This window comes from Alosa alosa, chromosome 22, assembly GCF_017589495.1.
Source record: "Alosa alosa isolate M-15738 ecotype Scorff River chromosome 22, AALO_Geno_1.1, whole genome shotgun sequence".
NCBI lineage: Eukaryota > Metazoa > Chordata > Actinopteri > Clupeiformes > Clupeidae > Alosa > Alosa alosa.
Window position 1 is genome coordinate 614579 of NC_063210.1, and position 25649 is coordinate 640227.

The 25649-nt window shown below is 40.9% G+C and overlaps 1 protein-coding gene across 3 annotated transcripts in view; it reads right to left on the bottom strand.

The window, feature by feature from the left end:
* acadsb (acyl-CoA dehydrogenase short/branched chain) overlaps positions 1 to 25649 on the bottom strand; it is a 134539-nt gene that overhangs the window by 39578 nt on the left and 69312 nt on the right. For all 3 annotated transcript variants that reach the window (XM_048233482.1, XM_048233481.1, XM_048233483.1), the window contains exons 5-6: positions 18504 to 18674; positions 319 to 444 (exon numbers count right to left, since the gene is read on the bottom strand). In XM_048233482.1, coding sequence (XP_048089439.1) covers positions 319 to 444; positions 18504 to 18674 — 297 coding nt within the window. The remainder of the gene's footprint in view (positions 1 to 318; positions 445 to 18503; positions 18675 to 25649) is intronic.

The following is a 25649-nucleotide window of genomic DNA, read 5'->3' on the forward strand; positions in this document are numbered from 1 at the left end:
GTACGAGCGCAATGCATCCAAAAACTGGAAATACTTTGTAGGTGTGCAATTACTGTAACTGAAAACTAACAGGGGAGGGAAAGTAATAAACGAGAGCAGATGACACTTTACAAATTTGCTCATGCTCGATCACCATTTCCTTTTTATGGCCGTTAGGCAGGAAAGGGAATAGCCAAATTTAAAAAGCCTGGTACATCTCCTAATCACTTCGACATATCTTATTTCAAAGCCAACAAGAAAATAATGATTTCCTGATGATGACCCTTTAACATTAACCAATGCTGCTGACAATGCTTAAGTAAGTAACTGCAGACCTACCTTGACATTATCCAAGTTAAGTGGGCATGTGGAGGAGGCACGCAGACCAAGCTTGTTCTCCTTTTTGCCAATATGAAGTCCTTCTGTTTCCCGATCCACTATGAAACAAGTAATGCCCTTGTAACCCTGTAGATAAAAAAAAAAATCTAATGGGTTAACCACAACAAAAGTCATTTGGAAATTGCTATTGTAATTTCCAACTGTGATCCCCTGAGGTTTTATTAACATAATCATAATTGCATTGCATGTAAATGCAATGGTCTATTATCGCTGTTCTTCTTATAATTGCATTGCATGTAAATGCAATGGACTATTATCACTGTTCTTATTATTATTATTGTCTATTTTTATTCTTCTTCCAACCAAGTTTGACGTTTAATGACACTAAAACCACTGAACCATTTGACGTCATTCAAACACTCTTACAAAGGTCTTGTAACAGACAATTGTACAATGTATTTTTTACATTTGTGAACTTTATACTTTTTGAGATATTTACGATAAAAGAGCAACAAATTCCCACTCAGTTTCTGAAGTTAACATTGACCGCTGTGGCGGCAACTTTTAGCATTATGACGTAACCTGCAGCTGAAAGCAATCAGCCACTGCAATCAAAGATCCTTAAGCTCCGCTTTAACCGTCTCTGCTGCAATCTCTCTACCACTGGAGATGTGAGTCTTCTGAACGTTCGTCTTAACGCCTGCCGTGATCCCACTTTAGCCTACTTGCTCGTAACTGACTGTCCTTCTCTACTTACAGACAAGGTTAAGTGGTCAGATTTTTGGCATTTGACTCATTTATGTCGTCAAACATTATGTTGTATGAAATGATAGGTCACAAATAGCCAAACTAACGTTATCAGCGTTAATAGGCCTAGCAGCTACTGTATGTCGTCAACTTTAAAGTGACCGGTTAGCCGTAGGTTTCGATAACGTTAGGTAACGACAATCAAACCTAACATTGCTCCCAGCTAATCACTGACGTTAACGTTACATTTGCTCACTAACCAGCATTAACGTTAACGTTAACCAGATACAGTAGTCTAGCCCAGCGGTCCCCAACCACCGGGCCGCAGGACATTCCTAACCGGGCCGTAGCCTACGACATGAGTTTAAAAAAAATGCATGCGAACTAAACTAAATTTAATTCGCAATAATGTCACGTTTTTACATGGCATAGGTCTATATGCAGTTGTTTGATTGCACGCATGTTTGCATTTTGCAAGGTCTATTTTCTTTACGCCTGTCTGTCCCGCCTTCAACACTTTTACATATTGCCTTCAGCACTGCGCGCCTCAGGTCAGCTCACTTCACTTGATCAGTTCTTGGCGAACGGTAGTGTCACACGGTTAGCTAAACTGCTAGAATGAGCAACAAAAACAAGCAACTTTAGCAGGTCACTGGCCAGAGTGTTTGAGTTCGCGAGAGCCTGCTGCAGAGATTTCTTACAGAAAAAAAGTCACCGTTAGCTGCACATTTTAGTGATGAGGAGTGGGTGTCAAAATTCGCTTATGACCTCAACCTGTCACTCCAGGGGAGAATGACGACTGTCTTTAAACTGGCAGATTAAGTCGCTGCATTTAAAGCCAAGCTTGATTTGTGGGGACGACGAGTAGACCGGGGTGTATTTGATATGTTCCAAACAGTAGTGGGGGTTTTGGGAGAGACTGAGGCAGGGCCCTTTCTCTCGCAGCTGGTGTTGCGATCACCTTGTTGCGCCCATCCTCCCATCCTCCAAAGATCCACGGCAAACCAATGAGTGGGTCCGCAACCCATTTGTCAATATCCCGAATACTCCTAACTTGTCATCGCAGGAGGAAGAGCAGTTGGTCGAAATTGCAAATGACGGTGGTCTTAAGAGTGTGTATAAGGAAACCTCTCTGGCGGGTTTTTGGATCAAAACCAAAGCAGAATATCCCGAGGTAGCCGTAAAAGCGCTGAAAACGTTTCCCACCACGTATCTATGCAAGGCCGGGTTTTCGGCAATGACTGCAACTAAGACCAGACTGCAACTAAGACCAATCAACTGGACATTTCAAACACACTGAGGGTGTTACTGTCTTCCATCACCCCCAGATGGAAGCTTCTTGTTGCAGGGAAACAAGCAGGGCTCACACTGATTATATTCGTAATGCACATTTAGTTCCCATGTTTTGTTCCCATATTTTGTTAAGCATGTTCACACTTTAGCTTCAAGTTGTTCAATATTCATAGTTCATATTGTTCAATTTTCACTTCTTCAAGTTCACGTTTTTCACAAGAGATCGTTACCTTCACTGTTCATACATAACTGGAGCTAGTTCTTTTCAAGTAATGCATGCACAACACATATGGAACATCGAACCCCCCCCCCACGGTCCGTGAAAAAAAAATAGGAATCAAACCGGTCCATGGTACATAAAAGGTTGGGGGCCCCTGGTCTAGCCTAATCATATTGTACAGATACTATCTGGCTCTTGATTAAATACACCTGTGGAAAGGGACCTGATAAAAGCCATACTGTTTGGAAACGGACCATATGACCTAAGTATTGTTAAAACATAGTACAGAAGTTGAGGTATAACGTTTGTGTCGTCAACATAGGCTACAGAGTATGTTTACTTGGCCTAGGCGAACGTTACTGATTTCTGCATTATTCTGGCCTAAAATTTAAAGTGTAGCCTGGAACACACACAAATCAAGCTTCCCAGTTGTAGTACATCCTAGAGTAGGACTACATCGTAATCTGTAGAAAAAATGTGGATGACAGACCTAGCAAGCTGTATAAGCTATAGTTGGTTATCAAGATACATAATATCAGAATGGTCCATCCTTAAGACTCAGTTTCTGATCATCAACAGCAACAACACACACAAAGTGCCTACAAAGTGTTCTAAGCTGTTTGGCTATCAACTATCCTTAAACTGAAATGAATAAAACACAAAATGTTGCTTTGTTTGCAACAAAATACTATAGGCTAGTATATTTAACTACCATTACAGATTTATGGTGCAACAACCTCACTTAAATATCTAAGTTGTATTGAACAATTGTACACATTCTTTGATTTTGGTATAACTCTAACTTGTTTGCTTTTGTCTTTTAGGTTCCAGACCAGACCAGTGTGGTGATGACTGTGTATTACATTACGTGTGCCTGTCTGTGTGCACATCCTGCCAACCATACGTCGCTGACATTAACAACATTCATTCCTAAAAACATGTGACCATATATACCTTTGAACTATATTGAGACGTAGATCTGAGAGCTACGCTGAGACATTCTGAGTATTATATTGTTACAGGAGGACTATAGTGACAACTATATGAAGCATGCACACATTTGAATCATACCTGTTCTGTGACATCTGTAAAACTTAGCTGTGCTGTTAGAACTCTGTTTTTAGACCTGAGCTGTGCTGTGTGAAAATTAAGATTCTAACCTAAGTTCTGTCTAAAACTGATCATCTGAAGGGCTGAATCTTATTCTTCAGTCTATATCACCACCAAATGTGACCTATTACTATTAACAGAGACCTCTAGCTCTTGCTGCCAGTTCAGAATTACCACTGATAAATAGATCTGTCTTAGGATAATATGATTGGCATTATCAAGTTCTGTAAGAATGCAAATTCAGTAGACATCTGGTTTCTCCCTAATCATTATTGGGTAACTTTAAAAATGGTTTCAACAACTGTGATATTTTTTACTTACATTGCTTACATTGTTGAGTGTGTTCATACTGCTGTATTCTGCTGTATTAAAACAATGTTGTGGTTTTCAAGAATACTGTAAGTCTATGTAATCTGAATAATTATACTGTAAGTAATATGATATAAACAGCAGCTTTTCTGCATTTACATGCAATGGTAATTCCCTGGAATTACATTTTCTAGTTATTATTCTTCTTACCAAATTTGACGTTCAAAGGCTCTAAAACCACTGAACCATTTGACGTTATTCAAACACTCCTACAAAGGTCTTGTAACAGACAATTGTACAATGTATTTTTACATTTGTGACATTTTTGAGATATTTACGATAAAAGAGCAAGAAATTCTTATTCACCTTATTCAGCCCCGCCCATTTTTTAAAATTCCACGTTGTCTTTAAACTTCCGGTCGGCTAGCTACGTCTAGTTAGCTTCATTGGGATAACACGGCAGAAGAGGATAGAGAGGCTAACTTACAGAACAGCCGCCTCCAAAGTCAGTTTTTCCTAACTTCAGATAGGAAAGCTGTATAACAGAAATGTCTTAAGTCACCAAAATCCTAAATAAACGTTCCTAACTTTAGGATGACCCATAATATATGATGCCAGTCATCTCGATAGAGCTCTGCGATCTCAATGTATCGCAATGGATGTACTGCTCAATCGGAAGTTCGGAGACAATGTGGGCAAAGCTAGCGCCCCCATGTTTGCGCGCGGAATAAGGTGAATAGAGTTAACATTGACCGCCGTGGCGGCAACTTTTAGCATTATGACGTGATCAACAGCTGAGCAGAGCTACCTGGAGCTGTGAATCTGCTGAACGTCTTTGCCTGCTGTGCCGTGGTGACTTTATTTGTTTGTGAAACTCTCATTCAGAGGCACATTTCTTTACAATTACAGACACGGTAAGTGTTCCGGTTTTTGGTATTTGAGTCATTTATGTCGTCAAACATTGTGTAACGTTAGCGTATGAAATGTATGAAACAAATAAACTACACTAATGTTATAACGTTAGGTAACATTTTAACATTAGTGAATTATTTGACGTTAGCACCTTGCTACGTTGATTATGTAAGGAAACCCACTGTTAATCAACGTTAATATGTTGTCAACTTTACAGTGACCGGTTAGCTGTAGGTTTCAATAGCTAACGACAAACGTAGGCCTAATGCACTAATGTTACATTTGTTCATTAGGCCTAGTCTACTAACCAGCAGCGTTTTAACTAGAACGTTAACATAAACCAGAGAAGTAGGCCTACAGATATGGCTCTGATTTTATTCGACCAAATTTGTAACGTTGTTCACCGCTTGTTTGTGTATCAAATAGTCCATGGCTACGTTTTCATTCTACGCTCCTGATTCTTACGTAGCCTAAGTAAACACTTATCACAGTATGCCATCATATATATTGATGAGTTTCATCAGGTCCCTTTCCACAGATGTATACAATCAAGCACCTAGATTATGAATGCATTTGGTGCTTGATTAATACTCCTGTGGAAAGGGACCTATATGAAAGCCATGAATAGGCTACTGTTAGAACAAATGCAGACATCATGACGAACATGATCCTACATGTGATCCTAGAAATGTCACCGGTCTCTCAAAGTCCTGCTGGCCTCATCTAGAACATCTAGCGATCGTCTGTCGACCCTTCTACCTGCCCCGTGAGTTTACTTCGGTAATTTTCAACGGTCTACATTCCTCCACAAGCCAACACAGATGCTGCGGTTTCAGAATTGCAAGAAGTGTTAAATAGACAACAACACACGCACCCTAAAGCTGCGCTTATTGTGGCCGGTGATTTCAATCAAGTACATCTGAACCGGTCCATGCCTGAATTTATTCAACACATTCACTTCCCTACACGTGGTGACAACACACTGGATCACTGCTACACACAGTTCAAGAACAGTTACAAAGCTAAGTCTCTACCAGCTTTCGGAAAATCAGATCATGCCGCTGGTTTCCTACTTTCCAGAAACACTGTGTCTCCTTCCACTTCTATGCTGATGATACACAGCTGTACCTGCCCATTAGTTCCTCTGATCCTAGTATGCTGAATTCCTTAAATGATTGTCTTTGTGACATAAAAAACTGGATGTCAAACAATTTCCTCCAGTTGAATTCTGACAAAACAGAAGTCCTCATCATTGGATCCCAGCACATAGTGAAACAAATGATACCATCCTTAGGTCCCTTTCAATTTTTAGACTGTGTAATACCTGTTGCAAAGAATCTTGGTGTCTGGTTTGACAGTAATTTAAGCTTTGAACGTCACATCACAAAGCTCATACAGTCTTGTTTCTATCACCTCAGAAATATTTCCAAGATTAGTTCCATCTTAACTTTTAAAGACACTAAGACCATTATACATGCATTTATTTCTTCACGCCTGGATTACTGCAATAGTCTTTTTTCTTGTCTGAACCAAAAATCTGTAAAGAGACTTCAAACTGTTCAGAATTCAGCTGCCCGGCTTCTTACTAAGACAAAGTACTGTAATCACCTTACTCCTGTTTTAGCCTCACTGCACTGGCTCCCAGTAAGCTTTAGAATTGATTTTAAGATTCTTCTGATTACTTTTAAAGCCCTATATGGCCTGTCTCCCAACTACATATCTGATCCCCTAGTACCTTATACACCTGTGCGTACTTTAAGATCATCTGGTAGTGGTTTCCTAACTATTCCTAAGGTCAATCTCAAAACTAAAGGGGAGAGAGCATTTAGTGTCAGGGCACCTAGGCTCTGGAATGACCTGCCTGATGAAATCAGGTCAGCCAAGTCAGTATGCTCTTTTAAATCCCTCCTTAAAACTCATCTTTACAAGCAAGCCTTCCTTAGTTTTGTTTAAGTAATATACTTCATTTTGCCTTTATTTCCTCTAGGCTTGATTATTGCAACTCACTGTATGTAGGTGTAACTAAAACTACTCTAAACAGACTCCAGCAGGTCCAAAATGCTGCAGCCATATTACTGACTGGATCTAAGAAACGTGACCACATTTCACCTGTGTTGGCTAAACTGCACTGGCTTCCTGTGGAACAAAGAATTATTTTTAAAATTCTTCTGTTTGTTTTCAAAGCTTTACATGGTTTAGCACCTCAGTATTTATGTGATCTTAATTCCTTACTGTCCTCCTAGATCTCTTCGATCATCTTCCCAGTGTCTTTTTTGTGTTCCTTCTGCCTCTCTTAAATCCAAAGCTTTCTCTGTCTATGCTGCCCAGCTTTGGAATAGCCTTCCTGATGTTGTGAAATCCTGCCCCACTATAAGTAGTTTTAAATCCAACCTAAAGACCTACCTCTTCTCCCTGGCTTTTATCACTCCCTGACCTCTCCCTTTTTTTTTAATATGTGTATATGTATGTATATGTATTATTGTTATTATTATTATTATTATTTTTTATGTAAAGCACTTTGGTGCAATGCTATTGCTTTGAAATGTGCTCTATAAATAAATTTGACTTGACTTGGTGTTAATTAAGTTTTATTTCAGTGTCAAGTTTTATTTCAGTGTCAAGTTTTATTTCAGTAAGTTTTATTTCAGTGTACGTTTATTTTCCTTTTTCAAATTTATGTTAAGTTCTAATTGAATTAGTATATATTATTTGATTGTTATATTATTATGTCTTATTTGCATTTTCATTTATGTTGATATTGTACAGCACTTTGTAACTTTGTTTTGAAAAGTGCTATATAAATAAAGATTATTATTATTATTATTATTACTGCCTATGTACAAACAGAGAAGTCAGACGGACCCCCCAGTGATGAAGGAGGTCAAGCGCTGGACTGACCAATCGGAAGCCAGGCTACAGGATGCCCTTAGCAACGTTGACTGGGAGATGTTCAAGACGAACTCTGCTGACATCAATGAGTTTACGGAAGTATCATTGAGTTACATCAATATGCTAACTGATTCCATCATCCCAACTGTAAAGATCCGAAGCTTCCCTAACCAGAAGCCATGGGTGGATAGAGAAGTGAGAACGGCATTAAAGACACGCACCATGACTTATAATGCTGGGCTTATTTCAGGGGATATGACAGATTACAAAGCAGCATCTTGTAGTTTATGTAGAGCTATTAAAGATGCTAAGCGGCACTATAGAGACAGAGTTGAAGCTGATTTCTTGGAGGGTGATCAAGCACGAGTGTGGAAAGGACTCCGAACCATCACTGGCTTTGAAAGAAAGTCCCCTCCTATGATGAATGTGAGTAAAGCCCACCCTGATGAACTTAATGCTTTTTATGCTCGCTTTGACATGAAAAACACAGGCTATCTTGCACTAGGTGCAGCATGTGAAGCAAATGAGGATGCACCTTTTTGTGTCTCTGAGGTCGATGTGAGCAATGCCTTCAGGAGGGTTAATTGTAGAAAAGCTGCTGAACCAGATGGAATTTTGACATCCTGTGCTGCTCAGTTAGCTCCTGTGTTCACATGTCTGAATGACTACCGCCCAGTAGCCCTGACGTCTACAGTAATGAAGTGTTTTGAGAAGCTTGTGAAAAACATTATCTGCTCATCCCTCCCTGCCTGCCTCCTTCGACCCCCTCCGATTTGCTTAGAGTCAACAGGTCTACAGAGGATGCCATCTCAAACCTCATGCACACCGTTTAACACACCTTAACTCACCTGGAGGAGGGGAATGGGAATTATGTGAGGATGCTGTTCATTGACTTTAGTTCAGCATTCAACACGATAGTACCTCTCACCTTGGTCACAAAGATGAAGGCCTTAGGACTGAACACTACCCTGTGTCACTGGATATTTGACTTCCTCACCAACCGTTCACAAGTGGTTAGAGTGGGGGGTCTGACATCTGACTCATTAACCATCAGCACTGGTGCTCCCCAAGGCTGTGTTTTGAGTCCACTGCTGTACAACATCTACACACATGACTGCAAAGCCAACAGTAGTCATACCTCCATCATCAAGTTTGCAGATGACACAGTGATCTTGGGCCTGATTAGTAACAACAATGAACAGCTCTACTTGGATCAGGTTGATGAGGTGGCACAGTGGTGTCAATCTAACAGCTTGACACTGAATATCAATAAAACCAAGGAAATGGTAGTGGATTACAGAAGGCAGCAGCAGAACTACAGTTACACTAATGATCAGCGGGCAACCTGTAGAGAGAGTCACAAGTTTTAAATACCTTGGTGTCCACATTACTGAAGACTTAACATGGACTGTTAACACTCAACATGTTCTGAAGAAGTCCAGACAACAACTCTACTTCCTTCGTCAGCTAAGGAAAATCAAAGTTTCTACATCCATCATGAAGGCCTTCTACACTTCAGCAGTTGAGAGTGTTGTAACTGGTAGCATCATCACCTGGTATGGGAACTCCACAGTTAGAGATTGTAGTACTCTGCAGAGAGTAGTGCGCTCAGCTGAACGTCCTATAAGAACTCAACTCCCTGCTCTATACAAGATATCTATTCCAGAAGAGTACTCCTAAGAGCCCAAAAGATTCTGAAGGACTCTTCTCATCCTAACAATGGATTATTCCTACCGCTGAAATCAAGAAGACACCTATGTAGTCACAAAGCCAGAACTGAGAGACTCAGAAGTTTTTAATCCCCAGGCCATCCGAACTCTGAACTCACACTATACTGACTTTGCACTCATTCACTCCTCAGCACTCATGCCCCCCAATCCCCCACCACTCCACACACACACACACCTACAAGCACCTACAAGACTTTTAGCACTTTTACATCCCTCTCCCTATGCTATAGACCAGGGATGTCAAAGTCAAATACATTAGAGGGCCAAAAAAACTAATTTGCTACAAGCCGAGGGCCGGACTGGTTCAATGTTTATTAAAACATATTAAAATGACTGCACGTAACCTATTGAACCAAGACGTGTACTGTATTTTATTTAATGATTAAATTAATAATGACTGTGACTGAAGTGCGGGCAAAGTTTGCACAGAAATGTACGATTTTTCCCATCCTCACCGACCTGGTCATAAAACTTGTTTAAATGATCATACGATGCCTCCTTGCTGCTTTGTCGTCTACATCAGCCTCTCTCAAACTTCTTTGACCTGAGGCACAGTCAAGGCATACTTTGGGGTCATAGGGCCCACCTACAGTGGGCAGTGCTTCGACTTGGCCAGCTTCACTTGCGGTCCGCGCGTGGGATCACGCGGTATCACGCGACTTTAATTTGTATTTTTCCAGTGAGATGCTGCAACAACCCAAACAACCGGTAGATGGCTCAAGTGAGCAGGGTGTCTCGTAAAAAGAAATGGAGCCTGGAAAACCCTACACAGACTTCACTACAGACTTTAGCAGACTGGTTTAGAAATAATGTAATAGCCAGGAATATGCCTGCCCTGCCCTAATAAAGAAATATTTGGTTAACTGCGAGTGAATCCCGTTTGCAGCCGTAGAGACGAGGGACAAATTAAACATTCTGGTTTTCTCCGAAAGTGCAACGATGATAGACAGACATCATTTGGACAAAATATAGAGTATTAACCTCCGTTGCTCAGCCAAATGCCTTCCTGTTACGTCCTGTTATCACGGAGTTACAGGCGATAAAACGATTTTTATGGTCACAAGTTTACTTCATTAGGGACTGTTCGTTATTTATTACCGGAGGAGTTTTGGGAGCATTAGTCCAAAAAGACCCTCCCTCCGCCAGCAATACATTTTTCTATGACCCTCCAAAGTGATTATGAAAAAATCACTGTCAACTTTTTTTTTATTTATCGCCTACTGTATTTTAACGTTTTCACATATTTGGCCATACGCCCGTTTATCATAGGCTATCACGAAACCAAAAACAAAGGCTTAACACTTTAACAGGGGAATTAATTGGGCATGAATCATGCTGAATGCTATTTCGCTACCTTAGAATAATAAGGTTCTATCTGCGTTTTGAGTAGGTACAACCGGGACGATTGAAACGGGACGAAATGAAACATTCGGGTTTTCTCCGAAAGTGCAACGATGATAGACAGTCATCATTTGGACAAAACATGGAGCATATTAACCTCAGCCAAACCTCAGCCAAATGCCTTCCTGTTACGTCCTGGTATCACGGAGTTACAAGCGATAAACGATTTTTGATGGTCACAAGTTTACTTTTAATTTTTTTGGATTATTAAAGAGTGTTTTCATTTCAAGGTTTGACTTAGTGCTTATTCAGTAGAGCATTTAGTGCTCTCCCCAATCCCAGACGTTCACATTGCATGTTTGTTTGTAATGGATGCAACCGCCAGATAGGCTATCGTTTGACAATGAGTTGTTAACAGAACCAAGACATATAGCCCAGCAGCAATCTAGGGACTGATCGTTATTTATTGAAGGGGCCACCGGAGGAATTTTGAGTACTTCAGAAGTTGACCCTCTCTTGCCTGCTAGAAATTGTTCAATGACCCTCCGACAGAATTGTTAAAAAGACATGACCCTCCCCTGCCAATTGTCTTCCGCCCAGCGCCACAGCCACACACTTTGTGATAACGTTCTTAAATCAATCTTTCCCGTGAGCTTGCATGCTACCAGTCCTTCCTTTTCAAATGTGTTATGCCTGTTTGCACAATTTCACAAATAATCATATGTGATTAATAGTATGACAAATAATCCCTGTGCACGGGGACCTAAAACAATGCATGCCAACTTTTTCCGTGTTTATCACATATTTTAACTTTCCCCGCTGTCTTGCCGTTTTAATGTTTTCCCGTAGAATATCCCATATTTTAATACTCTCATAACAGCCCTGCCATCGGACCTGTCTCTGTGTTGCCCTGTTGCTACCCCTTGCCCTTCCAACGAAACAGATGTCTTCAAATCATCGTTTTCCTTGCTTGAAGGCGAACTACGAGTGATGTTAACCTATTTAAGTTTAACGGCGCGATTGTCGTGAGAGCACGATTCATTGGCGCTTGCATGTTCGGCCTTATTATTCTTATTCTAGGTTACTGTCAGTGACTGCCGTGAGAGAAGCGGGTTCTGTGTTTCGTTCATGTCAGTGACTGACGCGAGAGAAGCGGGGTCTGTGTTGTGTTGTGTTGCGTCAATTTATTTTCATTGGGCATACCGTGCCGTCCACAGCTCTTCAGTTCTGACAAAGCCAAAATTACTCCTTTTGAAACAATGAGTGCAGGAAGCGCGTTTGTATGGTTATATTGCTTGACGGGGGGGGGGGGGGCAGTTTAATTAAAAAGCAGTTTAATTACATGGAATGTTAGTTGTAAACAAACGAGCTACTTGGTGAGGCTTGGCCTCACAGATGAGCTCGTGCCTTAGATGGCAGGAAAAATCTTCACGATAGGCCTATTAACTAACCACCCGATTCACGTTGGCTGGGGGGAAGGGGGGCCATCAGACAATTGTGCCCAGTTAATCCGGCCCTTCCCCCAAAAAATCCCACCTTCCCACCTCTGACAGCTTAAAAGAAGTCAAGAGGACTCCTTACTCACAGACCTATTCACAAACCTGCGGTTTTGAAAACCTATGCAGCTACAGGAGCTTCCAATCGCGAGGAAGCAATTTTGCATTGTAGGCATAACTAATATGCAATAACGCCGCCAACAACAACCAAAACTAGGCTAATCATTGTCAACATGTAAATTAAATGTAACATTATTGTGAATCAAATTAAAATGTTTTCTTTTGCAAACGTAGGCATAGTAACAGAATAATTGAATAATGTTACAAAGATACTAAATCAATCCGTATGTTTCATTGGGCTACTAGGCTATTTGTTTTGCCTTGATTCATTTAGGCTAGGCCTTTTTATTCAGGGGCCGTATTCACAAAGAATTTTAAGGCTAAAAGTAGCTCCTAACTGGCGAATTTAGGAGCAACTCCTAAAAATAATGGGCATGTCACTCCTAACTTTAGGACTCCTAATTTTTTCACAAAAAGTAATTCACGAAGCATTTTAAACCTAAAAGTAGCACCTAAGTCTGGGACAGCTTAAGTCGAGAGGACTCCTAACTCACTAAGACCTATTCATAAACAGCTTTTTTGTGGCATTTTACGTTGCGATGTTTTGAAATAGCCTATGCGCAACAGGAGCTTCCAATCGCGAGGGAACAATTTTGCATTCATAAAAGGGATGCAATAACGCCACGAACAACAACCAAAACGAATGAAATGTAACGTTTCATTGTGAATCAAATTAAAATGTTCTCCTCTTTGCAAACGTAGCCTAGGGATATGGTGACCGATTAATTCAATAATGTTGCAAAGGTAGGCTACTGCATCAATCCATAGGCCTATGTTTCATTAGGCTACTAAGCTATTTGTTTGGCCTTACTCTTTATTCATTTAGGCTAGGCCTTTTTATTCAGTTATTAATCATCTTCAGTCCTTCGCACTACTTGTGTAGCGCACGCATTCTCCGACCTGTCACCTGTCAGTCATCATCGGAAGAGAGGTGTTTGGAATTCCCGCGTTACAATCGTCAGCCAATCAAGGTGGTCACTTCAGTCAAGCTCGTGCATGAGTAATGACGTCATCCATAGCCACGAAGACTCACTCCTAGTTTAGGAGTTGTCTGAAAGAATTTGTGAATAACTTTTAAGAGAAAACTCCAATCTAAAATCTTTAAGTGCGATTTAGGAGTAGCCTACTCCTAGTAGTAAGATAAACGCTTTTGTGAATAGCCCTCCACGCCCCAGTTATTCATCATCTTCCGTCCTTGTGTAGCGACGATTCTGAGACCTGTCACTCATCATCATAAGGGAGGTGTTTGGAATCATGCCCGCGTTACAATCATCAGCCAATCAAGGTGGTCACGCTTGCCCATTTACCCAAATTAATGGTCAAATATTACTGATGATCATTGTTATTTAAGAACATGCAGTGTCGTGGGGTAGCCTACCAAAACATCTTGCTCGTAAAAAGCATCATAACGCATTCTGGCGGGTCTGTTATTTACTGTAGGCTGCGCAAACCACATGCCTTTTTATTTTGGGCAAGCCTGCATTCATTCATTCATTCAACCTTTATTTATTCTCGAGGGTCATTGAGGGAAGCCCTCATTTTCAATGAAGCCGAAATTACAGAAGCGCCAAGCAAAAAAGCTCCACAAACAAGACAACATTCGAGGCCTTCTGTTGAAGAATTTTTTATATAAAGCCTCTTGCTGACAGTAATCCTCCTGCCCCTGATAGGCCTACCACAGCTGTGGATAGTGTGGAATGTTCAAGTAATAACACAATCCAATGTGTGTCTCAATTGTCCCCCACACCACCTCACACATTTCTCTAGATTTTGCAAACGAACTTACATGACACAAGAATAGGACACAGAATAATGTTTGTAATGATACCAGGTAGGCCAGGTATTGTCGAAGGTGCATGGTGAAGTGAAATTCTTACTTTGGAAAACAAACATTTGCCGATATCATCGCCGATCATCAGAATATTGCAACAGATTCTGTGTTCTGGACTGTAGGTAACTTGTTAAGCCAGTGGTTCTCAAACTTTTATTTCATTCCCCACTTTGATCAAGGGGCATGACTGATGATAGTGGAGATAACGTGTTATCCCGAGGCTTTTGCAAGTCAGCATCTTCGACGGTAGTCTATTAAAAATATAAGTTTTCGATGTCCCAAACGGAGAGCCATACATTATTGTTTGTAACGATCTCTATGCTACTCACAAAAATGTAGGCATGGGGACATGATGAAGTAGGTTATCCAACTGTCGTTGTGTTAAATTATTGTGATTACGAGCCAGTGGTTTTCAAACATTATCGTGACTCGGACATCTAACTAAATGCAACAGGCTCATATCGTCCTCGCATTAAGCAAAATGAGGACCAGTGTTTTGTCAAATTGCAAATAGCTATTCGTTTTAACTATTTTTTTTATGATAGTAGCCTATACAAAAGCACTTCATACTATCTTAATCTTGGAATATGGGGAGGGAAGTGGCCTTTTGCAGTCAGCCAAATATGAATGTAATTCTGCGGCATAAAGCAGATGTAATTGTTTATTGTACAGAAAAATAAAAATGACATGTCAAACAGTCAATTGACTACATTGCAGTCAAGAAGTAACCCAAATTAATTTCTGAAAAACCAAAGCGTGGGTCATAGTTGTCTAAGCCTCTATTAAGTAGCCTGTTAAAAAATGTCCCAGATAGTATTAAATCAGCAACAACATTGTTTTCTGCAGAAGCCTACCCAAGGCTACAGATTAATTCTGAACAGTTATTTCTCTACTGGCTCAATTATCACACCACTGTTTTGATTTATGTGGTTATGCGTTAACCCCAACACTGACAATAATGTAGACAGCAAATTTCGATTTCGATGTTAAATGTAGTCAAGCCTTAAGCCATACCCAAGTAGACTAAATCGAGGTAATGTTTAATTATGCATGATTTATTTTGTTATTGAATTCGTAGGCTGGGATTACTCGGCAACAATTATGTAAGGGACGGCAGGCAGAGCGATGTACAGTGGCAGAGCGACGACAGTGGCTGAAAGTGGTACTAAAGCTTCACGCGCTTCCGCGCCCTGCGTAACGCGCGAATGAAGTGGTCATTTGAAAGCGATGCCCACTGTATATGAACCCACCCCCCTCCTCCCCCCCCATCAAATTATCATAATGATATCACAATTATTATTATTTTTATACTATATTGCTATACATCCACTTCAAAACAGTCAATGTTTAAAGCGCTAAGATTGTTCACAAAAGTTTGTGAAAACACGCACATCAGAGTACTGCTTTACTAATGTAAAATATAATTAGGCCTACAATAGTTTCATTGTTTTTGCATTGTTGCATGATGCTTGCATGAGAAATACTTCTCAAAACAACAGCAGTTATATGGGTGCTGTTGTTTTGGGATGTTTCCCTCATGCAAGCATCATACACTGATTGAATATTTATATGCTAATTACATTTAATTTTAATGCCTGAATGTAAGGATTCAGGAAACACAATATCCAGCTTTTGTGAATGGTAAATGGCGGATCAGATCATGTGTAAATCACTGATCTGGAGATCTTTAACCATCTTTAACTAAGACTAATTAATAGCTTATGGCTGACTTTAATACTTAATGCCAAATATAGTCTGTGCTCTGTTTTTTATGGAAGTTGCATAAATCCACGTCGTTCTATTAAATGTCGTTTCATAATTAAATAGCCTTCCAATAGGTTGAAGCTTAGCTTTGCTACCAACGTGCACACGCATGCATTGAATAAACACCCATACCACAACTTAATTCTATGCCTCTATGTTTGATGACACCAAACAAGTATTTCCAACTAATTGCAGAAATGTTTGTTTTCTTTTTCTGTCCGCGGCTCCTTGATCAATTGCGCAGCAAATTATCAGACGATGGCCCGGGAATAATTTCACTCTGCAGACCATTGTCCACATTGCGGACCGCGGCCCATAGTTTGACAAATGGTGACCTGCATGCTGCCATATTAAGGCAATTATCTGACACCCTATTCAACGAAGTTAAACTGAAAGAGTGTGCCGTTCACAGACACCAGAATGAACGAGTTCGTAACGTTCAACAGGCAGTGGTAGGCTAATACAGTAACTACGTTCAGTTCACGTTCGCTCAAAATATGAACGTGTTCAAGCACAACACTGGGGAGGGGGGTAGCTGAAAGTTGACATCTGCCCTGACTGAATACTGATGAATAATGAAGCCGAGGCCCACTTGCGGCGCCGCAGTGAGTTCGTGGGCTACCGTTGCATTGTGGGAAATGGAGTATTGGTACGTGCAAAACAGCAGCCGGTGGCTGTGGCCTGCGGGCCGGTTCTAATACTAATCAAATATCATCCCGGGGCCCGTAGATAATTAATTCCCTTGACTTTGACATGTCTGCTATAGACCTTTTATTTATTTTCTTATTTCATCACACGTCAAAACACACACACACACATATCTGACTTTCTCCAACTTTTGCACATCTCCATAGAACTTTTTATTTATTATTTTTGATTTCTCCTCCATCTACCCATGTCTTTGATTGCCTAGCCTTTCTGTCTTACACAGCACATTGTCTTCAGGATCTTCTCCAACACACATCCTCTACATACTTACAGCACACTGCCCCCACCTACCCACACACACAGTCACAGCTCCACTCCCCTTCCGTCCACACACACACATCTTCACTGTCATCACTCACATACATCATACATACAGTACTCTGCTTGCAATAGTAAGTCCCTTCACCATACTTGCAGTACACTGCCCCCCCTCTCTCCCCTACATACACAGCACATTATTTCATCAGGAAGCTTCTCCAACACACATCCCCAACATACTTACAGCACACTGCCCCCCCCCCCCCCAATACAGAGCACATTGTCTCATGAGGAAGCTTCTCCAACACACATATTGCACACTGCCCTCTCCCCACATACACAGCACACCATCCCATCTCCCCGTCATCCCCCAACACACACACCAAGACCCTGGCAGTTGGGTTAGCCCCCCGTTGAGCCGTGGATCTGCCCAAGGTTTCTTCCTTGGTAAAGGGAGTTTTCCTTGCCCCTGTTGCTCTTGGGTGCTCCTTGTTGGTGCCCCCCCCCCCCATCCCAATCCTCCCCACCTTTCTTATGCTGCCCTTGCCACTTAATCTACTAAACCCCTCTACTACTGCACTTTTTACCCCCTATAATTTCGCTGCATTTCTTACTTCCAGTAACTATATGCATGTGACAATAAACTTCCTTGTATCCTTGTATTCCTTGTATTGTTTTGGCATAACTGTTAAACCTGTTTGCTTTTGTCTTTTAGGTTCCAGACCAGACCAGTGGTGATGACCATGTCTGACATTACGTGTGTGCCTGTCTGTGTGCACACCTGTCAACCATACATTTCTGACAATGTTGCTAGCAACATACCTACTAACATACATTCTTACAAACATGTGACCATATCTCAACATATCTGTGCACATACCATTTAACCATCTATCTATCTATCTATCTAGTTTCTCCCTTATCATTATTGGTTAACTTTAAAATCGGTTTCAACAACTTTGATTTTTTGACTTCAAGCTTGCATTAGTTGTTAAGTGTTCATTACTGTGTTCTGAGTATTATTCTGCTGTTTCTGCAGTACTGTATTAAAACAAATGTTGATCAATATTGAATTGACAATTTATTTGTACTGACTGTCATATACTCTCAGCTAACATCCAACCAAGTAAGTGGTTTTCAAGAATACTATAAGTCTATGTAATCTGAATAATCATACTGTACTGTAAGTAATGTTATACACAGCAGTTTTTACATTTACGTGCAATGGTAATTCCCTGGAATTACATTTTCTAGTTCCAACTGTGATCCCCTGAGGTTATATTAACATAATCAAATACACTAATGGCAGTGTTCTACTGTCCACCAATATTCCTGATACATGTATGTTTGTAAGACAGTGTTTAAACATGTCTCTTTTATAACCCCTTTCTCCTCTTAGGAAAATAATTCAGTTCCTACTTACAAGAACAAAAGATACAAATGCAAAACCAACTTACAACAGAGGGATCTACGTTGGCCATCACCAGGAACACCCCAGCATGCTCTGCATTACTGATCCACATCTTTGAGCCATTAATAATGTAATAATCTTTGCACTTTTCTGCACGAGTCTTGAGGGAGAAAGCATCACTTCCAGATTCTGCCTCTGATAAACAGAAACTACCCACCTGTAGGTTAGAAAGTCAGATTTGTAAACAGTATTTACACTTGTTTGTTCTTATGGGAAAAGAAAAAGAGGTTAATGAAACAAGATTAAATATTACATTACAAACAGAACTTTTAATGACATTTTGAGTCTGTTAAGAGGTAAAAAAAAGGATTGTACCTGACTGGGAGTACTGGCCATTAGCTGCAGCTACTCCAGTTTGGTAGCACTGAATTTGGTCGTTTTTTTTTTCCTATCAACAGTTTTCGGTGATGTCTAGCGATCAAGATGCATGCAAAAATTGACCATATTTCTCCTTTAAGGGCTGCCCACTGCTCCAGATGTGTATGTGCTCCTAGTGAGCTCACTGCTCTGAGTGTGTGTATGACTACCCCACAGGTGGGTAAAATGCAGAGAACAAATTTCCAGTTGGAACTTCCAGTATAACTTACCTTATTTTACAGCTAAGACCAGTGAAATAGCCATTGTTTGTGCATGTTGCCAGATGGTGGCGCTATGTCAGACATGCTTTTTGGGAATGGGATTATCATTATGATAATAATCAATAACTTTGAAATAATTTCCTGTTGGTCAACGTCGGTTCTCGTGCATCCCCAGGTAAGTGAGAAGCAACGGACTGAAACACGGTATGAAAGCATCGAGGGGGGAAAAAAATATTTTCTTAGCACGGCGACAAGTTCCGTGTTTATATATATATATATATCAGGGTTTCCGTTGTCCGGTAATTACCGGACATTGGCCGAAAAAAAAAATGAAATGTCCGACAAAATTAAATCTCTCCGGTCAAATAGTCCGATTGAAATTGGCTAATAATCCCGTCCCCCTAACGCAATCTGAATTTGAGAATAAGCCTTAAAATGTAAGCCTATTTTACGGCAATACGTCCTTTGTTTTTAAATTAACAGGCTCTACCGTTGTAACGTTCTAACGTGAAAGTTATTAACCACATGGTGGTTCAAGTTTCTGCCTGAAATTGCACTGTGCCTATTTATGAGGGCATTGTTCCCACCTCTTTTGGGGCCTACCATCAAATGTTGGACCTCTACAGAAAGCTGAGAACCTGTAGTTTTTGTAAGAAAAACAAAATCAAACTAACTGTGTGATGTACTGGCACAGAGTTACAGAGGCTAAAATATAGTTTTTTCTTTCTGCCGGATTACAAGCATCTCTGAACTGACCACATTTCAGCCCTCTAGGTCACTTGATATCACTTAGAAACACAACTGAGCCCTAGCACCAGGTCTTGTGAAGCTGTGTGCAAAAGTAGATCAATATAGCATGAAAATATGAGTGCTTTAGACCATTATTTGCCAAGGTATGCTCATGCGTTTTGTAAAATGCCTATTGAAATTCCCCATAGGACTTTTGGTTATCCAAAATGCATACTGACAAATCAAATGCTTACTGCACATGAACCCCTTTGTGTAGAAGCATAATCCTGGTCTCAAATAAAAGGTAACACTTTGAGGTTTCTTGTGGACTATTTAGATTGTATAGCAGGTGTTCTGATATGATATGGTATGGTATGGTAAATATGGAATAATTACAATTATTAGAATTATTGTTCTCGGTTAACCATTTCTTGCCTTGTTTAGCTGTATGTTTAGGATCATTGTGTGGTCTAATGGTCCAATGCCGCCTATTGGGGCAGGTCTCTTGACAGACAGCCAGGTTTTCGCCTTCAAAATTCTCAATTTGCCCCTTGTTTTAGTGTTACAGTACCATTTACTTTGAGAAGTTCACCTGGTCCCATTGTCTGAAAAACACCCAAAACTAATACATTTCTATAGCTATTCTCCCCATTGTGGATGGTGTTTTGGTGGTTGAAATGTTCACTTCATCTCAAAATGGATCAGTTGGTCATCTTGGATGCTGATCATGGATCACTCTTCTCCAAACATGCACAACTCAGCTAAACCTTTATAAGGGCACACCTGGAAAAAGAATTTAGCTTTCGCTTTTTTTTTTTTTGACCCAGGGACATGGCCTGAGATTGGCATAAAAAAATGTCCACTTCAATTCACCCTTCGCTAAGTCCCACCATCCTTAGTTACTGTTGCTATGCCTGACAAGCTTTAGCACCCTGCACTTCTACTACATAGGGGGAGAACCGGGACTTTTCAATGAAATGTCATTTACAAACACATCGTACCACACTGAAAGCTAATATTTTGTCACTAAAAACCTACATCTGTCCTCTGTCAAATGCAGTTGGAATTTATTTCAGCTCTGAACAAAACCGTTCATGAGTTATTTAAGCAGAAGTCGAATGTGCATTTTGTTTCATTCGACTCTCCTGGCCAGAATGAATGGAACGAATGGGGGAACGAAAGAAACATACCATTTAAGCTATGTACTTCCCACAACTTCAATATTTGACAACATCATGAATGGTACTTCAAATAGGTGTTATTTAGTCAGATTTTTTTTTTTTTTTTTACTTTTTCGCATGTCCAAATTTCCGTCAAGGATTCCCGGGACACTGAAAGACCGGGGTAGACAAAACTTGGTGGGCATGTAACCCCATATGGATAGCATGGAACCATCGTTTTTCGTTTTGATCTGTAGCCCCCCCGCTGGACTGCACCCCCCGAAAGGAGGGTAGGGCAGACACAGAAGCGTGTATCTCACGGTTATGAAAATATCATGCAATATGCCATTTTTTATAGTTAGAACAATATGTGTTCCCAATGATGTTACACTATAGAAACATGATATTTCACTGTGTCTTTACGTGGGTTAGGGCACCACACATCCAAATAAGTGCCCTTCATGACCCACAGGGCTTCAGTCTCCACAGGTTAACATGGCAAAACTCGAAAAGCTTGCCAGACCTCCCGTGCCTAGTGACTGGTTGCTAAGCCACGATTGGCCTGTGGCGGTTTTCGGGTGTGGCTTAGCAAAGGGTGAATTGTGGGGGTTAGAAAAGTATTCTTTTGGGATATTTTTCAACCAGGGGGACCTGGTGACCTTCTTAAAGTAAACGGTAGCACTAAAGCAAGAGGCTACACTGAGATTCTGATCAAAAGATCAGGCAGTGTGCAAAGAGACCTGCTCCTGTAAGGCCTGTCTTTTGCCCAAACCTTATGCATTTCTAAAGAATGCATTTTCTTATGCATTTTCTTTTGCATTCATTTTACATGTATGTGTGGATGCCTGTGTTTGATCTGTATTATCTTAGCTGGCCATGGCCAAAGATCCCCAACACCCATTCATGCATAAAGTGACCATTTGCTCCTTGTTCTGGCCCCTCTACTGAGAGATAACTCAGTCCTGGGCCTACTTGATGTCTTGTGGTGAGATAGGCCAACCTCATTATCATACAGTATTGCTCTGTAAATACAGTATGTGTTGTGAATAATACATTCATGTTTGGTCTTGAATTAATACTTGTAACGTGGGCAACAGTCTGATCATAGTTTCGTTACAATTGAATGTATCTGTGCATAGTTCTAGACTAGGAATTACACTGTAGCGTAAAGTTATGATATCCACCTGGGCCACACCCATCCACCTCAGACAACAAAGGCTCTGATGAGTCGGGGGTGGCCCAAGTGAATGATAGAAGTGGAGGCTCTTGTCCTCCTGGGCTCTTCTTTCTCTCTTCTTTTCCATCTCCACTCTCCTCTTGAGCTAGGCCCTTGTGGCTTGGTCTTCTGCCTCTCTCTCCCCCTCTTCCTCTCTTTCTTTCTCTCTCCCCCTCTTCCTCTCTTTCTTTCTCTCTCTCTCTCTCTCTCTCTCTCTCTCTCTGGGTTTGTATTGTTTTATCTGGTGTATCTTATCTTTAACTTGTCAAGTTTATCTCTGTGAATTGGTTAAGTTTCCTTTGTTATCATTTGCTACTTTGTACACAGTAGACCATGGGAGTTTACTTGTACATTCAACTGAAGTGATATTGGTTACATTTACCTTTAAGACTTAATGCCTATTAAATTGTTCAATAGCCTACCAATCGGATAACTTCAATTCTCGTAGTGTGCCATGCCATTCTCCTCCATAGCTGATAAACTAGTTACTTGGTAATTGATTGGTGATACAAATTATTAATCAAATGGAGTCAGATTAACGAGTATGTAACTAGATGTACCGCATAGCGGTACAAAATATGACCGCCGCTCAGTCCTGTACATCCGTTCCGCGAAAAGAAATCACACTTCAATTTGTCTCCATATTTTACTCCATCCCCCACTCTTGAAACTTTTGTGTATGCTTGTTTGGCATGCCTGAGTGTGTGTGTGCACAGAAAGTAGCCTACTGGTGCTGAAAAGGTGAACAGATTGTAGAATAGCCAAAGATGATAGCATTGTTATAAAACCTTTAAAATCTCTAAACAATCACAAGTAGGGCAGTTCATCACAGTTCATCCATTGCAACTGGATTGATGAAAGGTCACTTACACCTGTAGGCTACCTTGTATTTTGGAAAAGCAAAAGGTATCAGCAAATACATCTCTGTCAGTTCCATGCCGTTTTCAACAGCTATCAAAAACAAAGGTAATTTTTGGATAGATGGATTTTTTGTGAATGTTTCTTCTTCTACATAAGATTTTAGTCATCTTTAGTTCATGTGATACTTTATTGTCAATGCACAAATTAAGTAACAGTAGTCTGAAACGTTATTGTTAATGCACAAATTAAGTAACAGTAGTCTGAAACGAAATGCTGTTTTACATCTAACCAGTGGTGCAAATAACTGACATGTCCAAATGGGTCTTGATAAAATGCGTCGCTAGACTGTTCATACACATTTTATCGGGCCAAAATTGAAGAGCTGTTGTCCGTTATTGTTCGTGCAAATATAGGCTGATTCATGTTCCCTTGCATTGTGTAACTGAGGTCCATGGCTAGTCTGGCTTTCACCAGAGGATCTTTTAAGAAATCAAAAAATAAATAGCGGGCAGATCAGGCTGGGTTCACCCAGCCTAGTCCATAGGCACCCGATATTGTTTAATTTTCCGATTGAGATATCAACGCTCTGGCTATTCTAAATGCAAAAATGCATCAGGGAGTTATGACAAAACTGTAACTAACAAACTAGATCCTAATAGAAAGCTGTTGGCTAAGCTACAGGTAGGCTTATAAGGTAGGCCTATTTACAACATAAATTGTCAATAGGCTATGCTGGCGACACAAATAAAATCTCCTTTGGAAACCAATGGCTTACGCCCTTACAGTATCAAGCGTACTTAAACTGCCATATCGTGGCGAAAAGTTGTAATAACATTCACTCAGCTCCATGAGTCAAGGAAAGCGCGAATGAAGTAGCCACTTCTAAATGGGACCCACTACACAGTAGCTTACAGAGTTTTTTGCTGACGACACAACTCTGGTGGGTCTCATCACTAAGGGCGACGAGACTCAATACAGGTTGGAGGTCGACCATCTGACCACGTGGTGCAGGGACAACAACCTCCTGCTGAACGTCAGCAAGACCAAAGAGATTGCTGTTGACTTCGGAGAGGTCACACCCAACACCTGCCACTGACCATCGACGGTGCTGTGGTGGAGAGAGCGGCAGCACCAAATTCCTGGGGTGCACATCAGTGAAGACCTCTCCTGACCACCAACACTGCATCACTGGCTAAGAGAGCTCAGCGCCGCCTGTACTTCCTGAAACTCAGGCGAGCAAGTGCTCCACCAGCCATCATGACCACATTCTACCGAGGCACCATTGAGAGCATCCTCTCCAGCTGTATCGCTGTGTGGGGCGGAAGCTGCACTGAATACAACAGGAAAGCCCTGCAGCGCATAGTGAACACAGCTGGAAGGATTATTGGTGCTTCACTCCCCTCCCTGAAGGACATTTACACCACCCACCTCACCCGCCAGAAGCTGACCAAAACTGTGAGTGATGCAAGTCACCCCTCCACAATCTGTTTGATCTACTGCCCTCTGGGAAGAGGTACAGAAGCCTGCGCTCCCAAGACTACCAGACTCACCAACAGCTTCATACACCAAGCTGTAAGGATGCTGAACTCTCTCCCTCCTCTCCCCCTCCACCCTCAGCTACATAACATCCTGGACATTGGACCCAAAATGGCGCCTGCACTACTCCACTTGCACACTTTACAACTTGGTGTTGTTGTCCTGAAAACACAACACTTCTGCTGCTCTTACATAACTTGCACCACTATGCCACTTTCTTTCTTACTTAGGTCAAACAGAACTACCCAAGCCTTTTATTGGCCTGACTTTGCACTAGTATTTTATTGACTGTCTATGCACAATTTCAACCAAATTTTGCTGCTCTTATTTTTCATTATTATATGTGCCCTCTTTATTTATTTACTTTTTTTGTTTACTTGAATGTTATGTTTGTCTGTGGACCTAAATTGGCAAAATATGTCTTGTCTTCACCGTGGGATAGTGAGAAACGTAATTTCGATCTCTTTGTATGTCTGGAACATGTGAAGAAATTGACAATAAAGCTGACTTTGACTTTGACTTTGACTTAAGGGGTGTTGCTAAAGCAGCCATAATGAAATTAAGGTGTCATTGTTTGGATACTTCACACACACGTGCTTTTTAATTTCACAGACTACAACTACCAAGCTGGAATCAAAGCACATCGATTCCCCTCTCACACCCTGCACGCACTTAAAACAAAATAAACAGGCGTCTCAGTCTCACGCATGTATAGGCAAAACTGTATCAGACCGGTGTAACGTTGGTAAATCTTCCATTGCACAGAATGATTTTTGTAGCACGTGCAACAAATGACAGTCGAAAGATACAATTACAGTGCTACTATCAATTTGCTTGGTATAACCGCATTTATAGTTTTCTACAAATGCAATCAATCAAATTGGCCTCCATCACTCAACCAACGCTAACGGTAACATTACCTAGGTCCTTATTGATATTATAAGATTAACGTACCTGCAGTAAAAACCAAGCATGTCCGATAAACATCCTCAGATTTATTTCGGCTTCAACAAGAAATGGGGATTACATTTCATGTGAACATCGTCCTATTA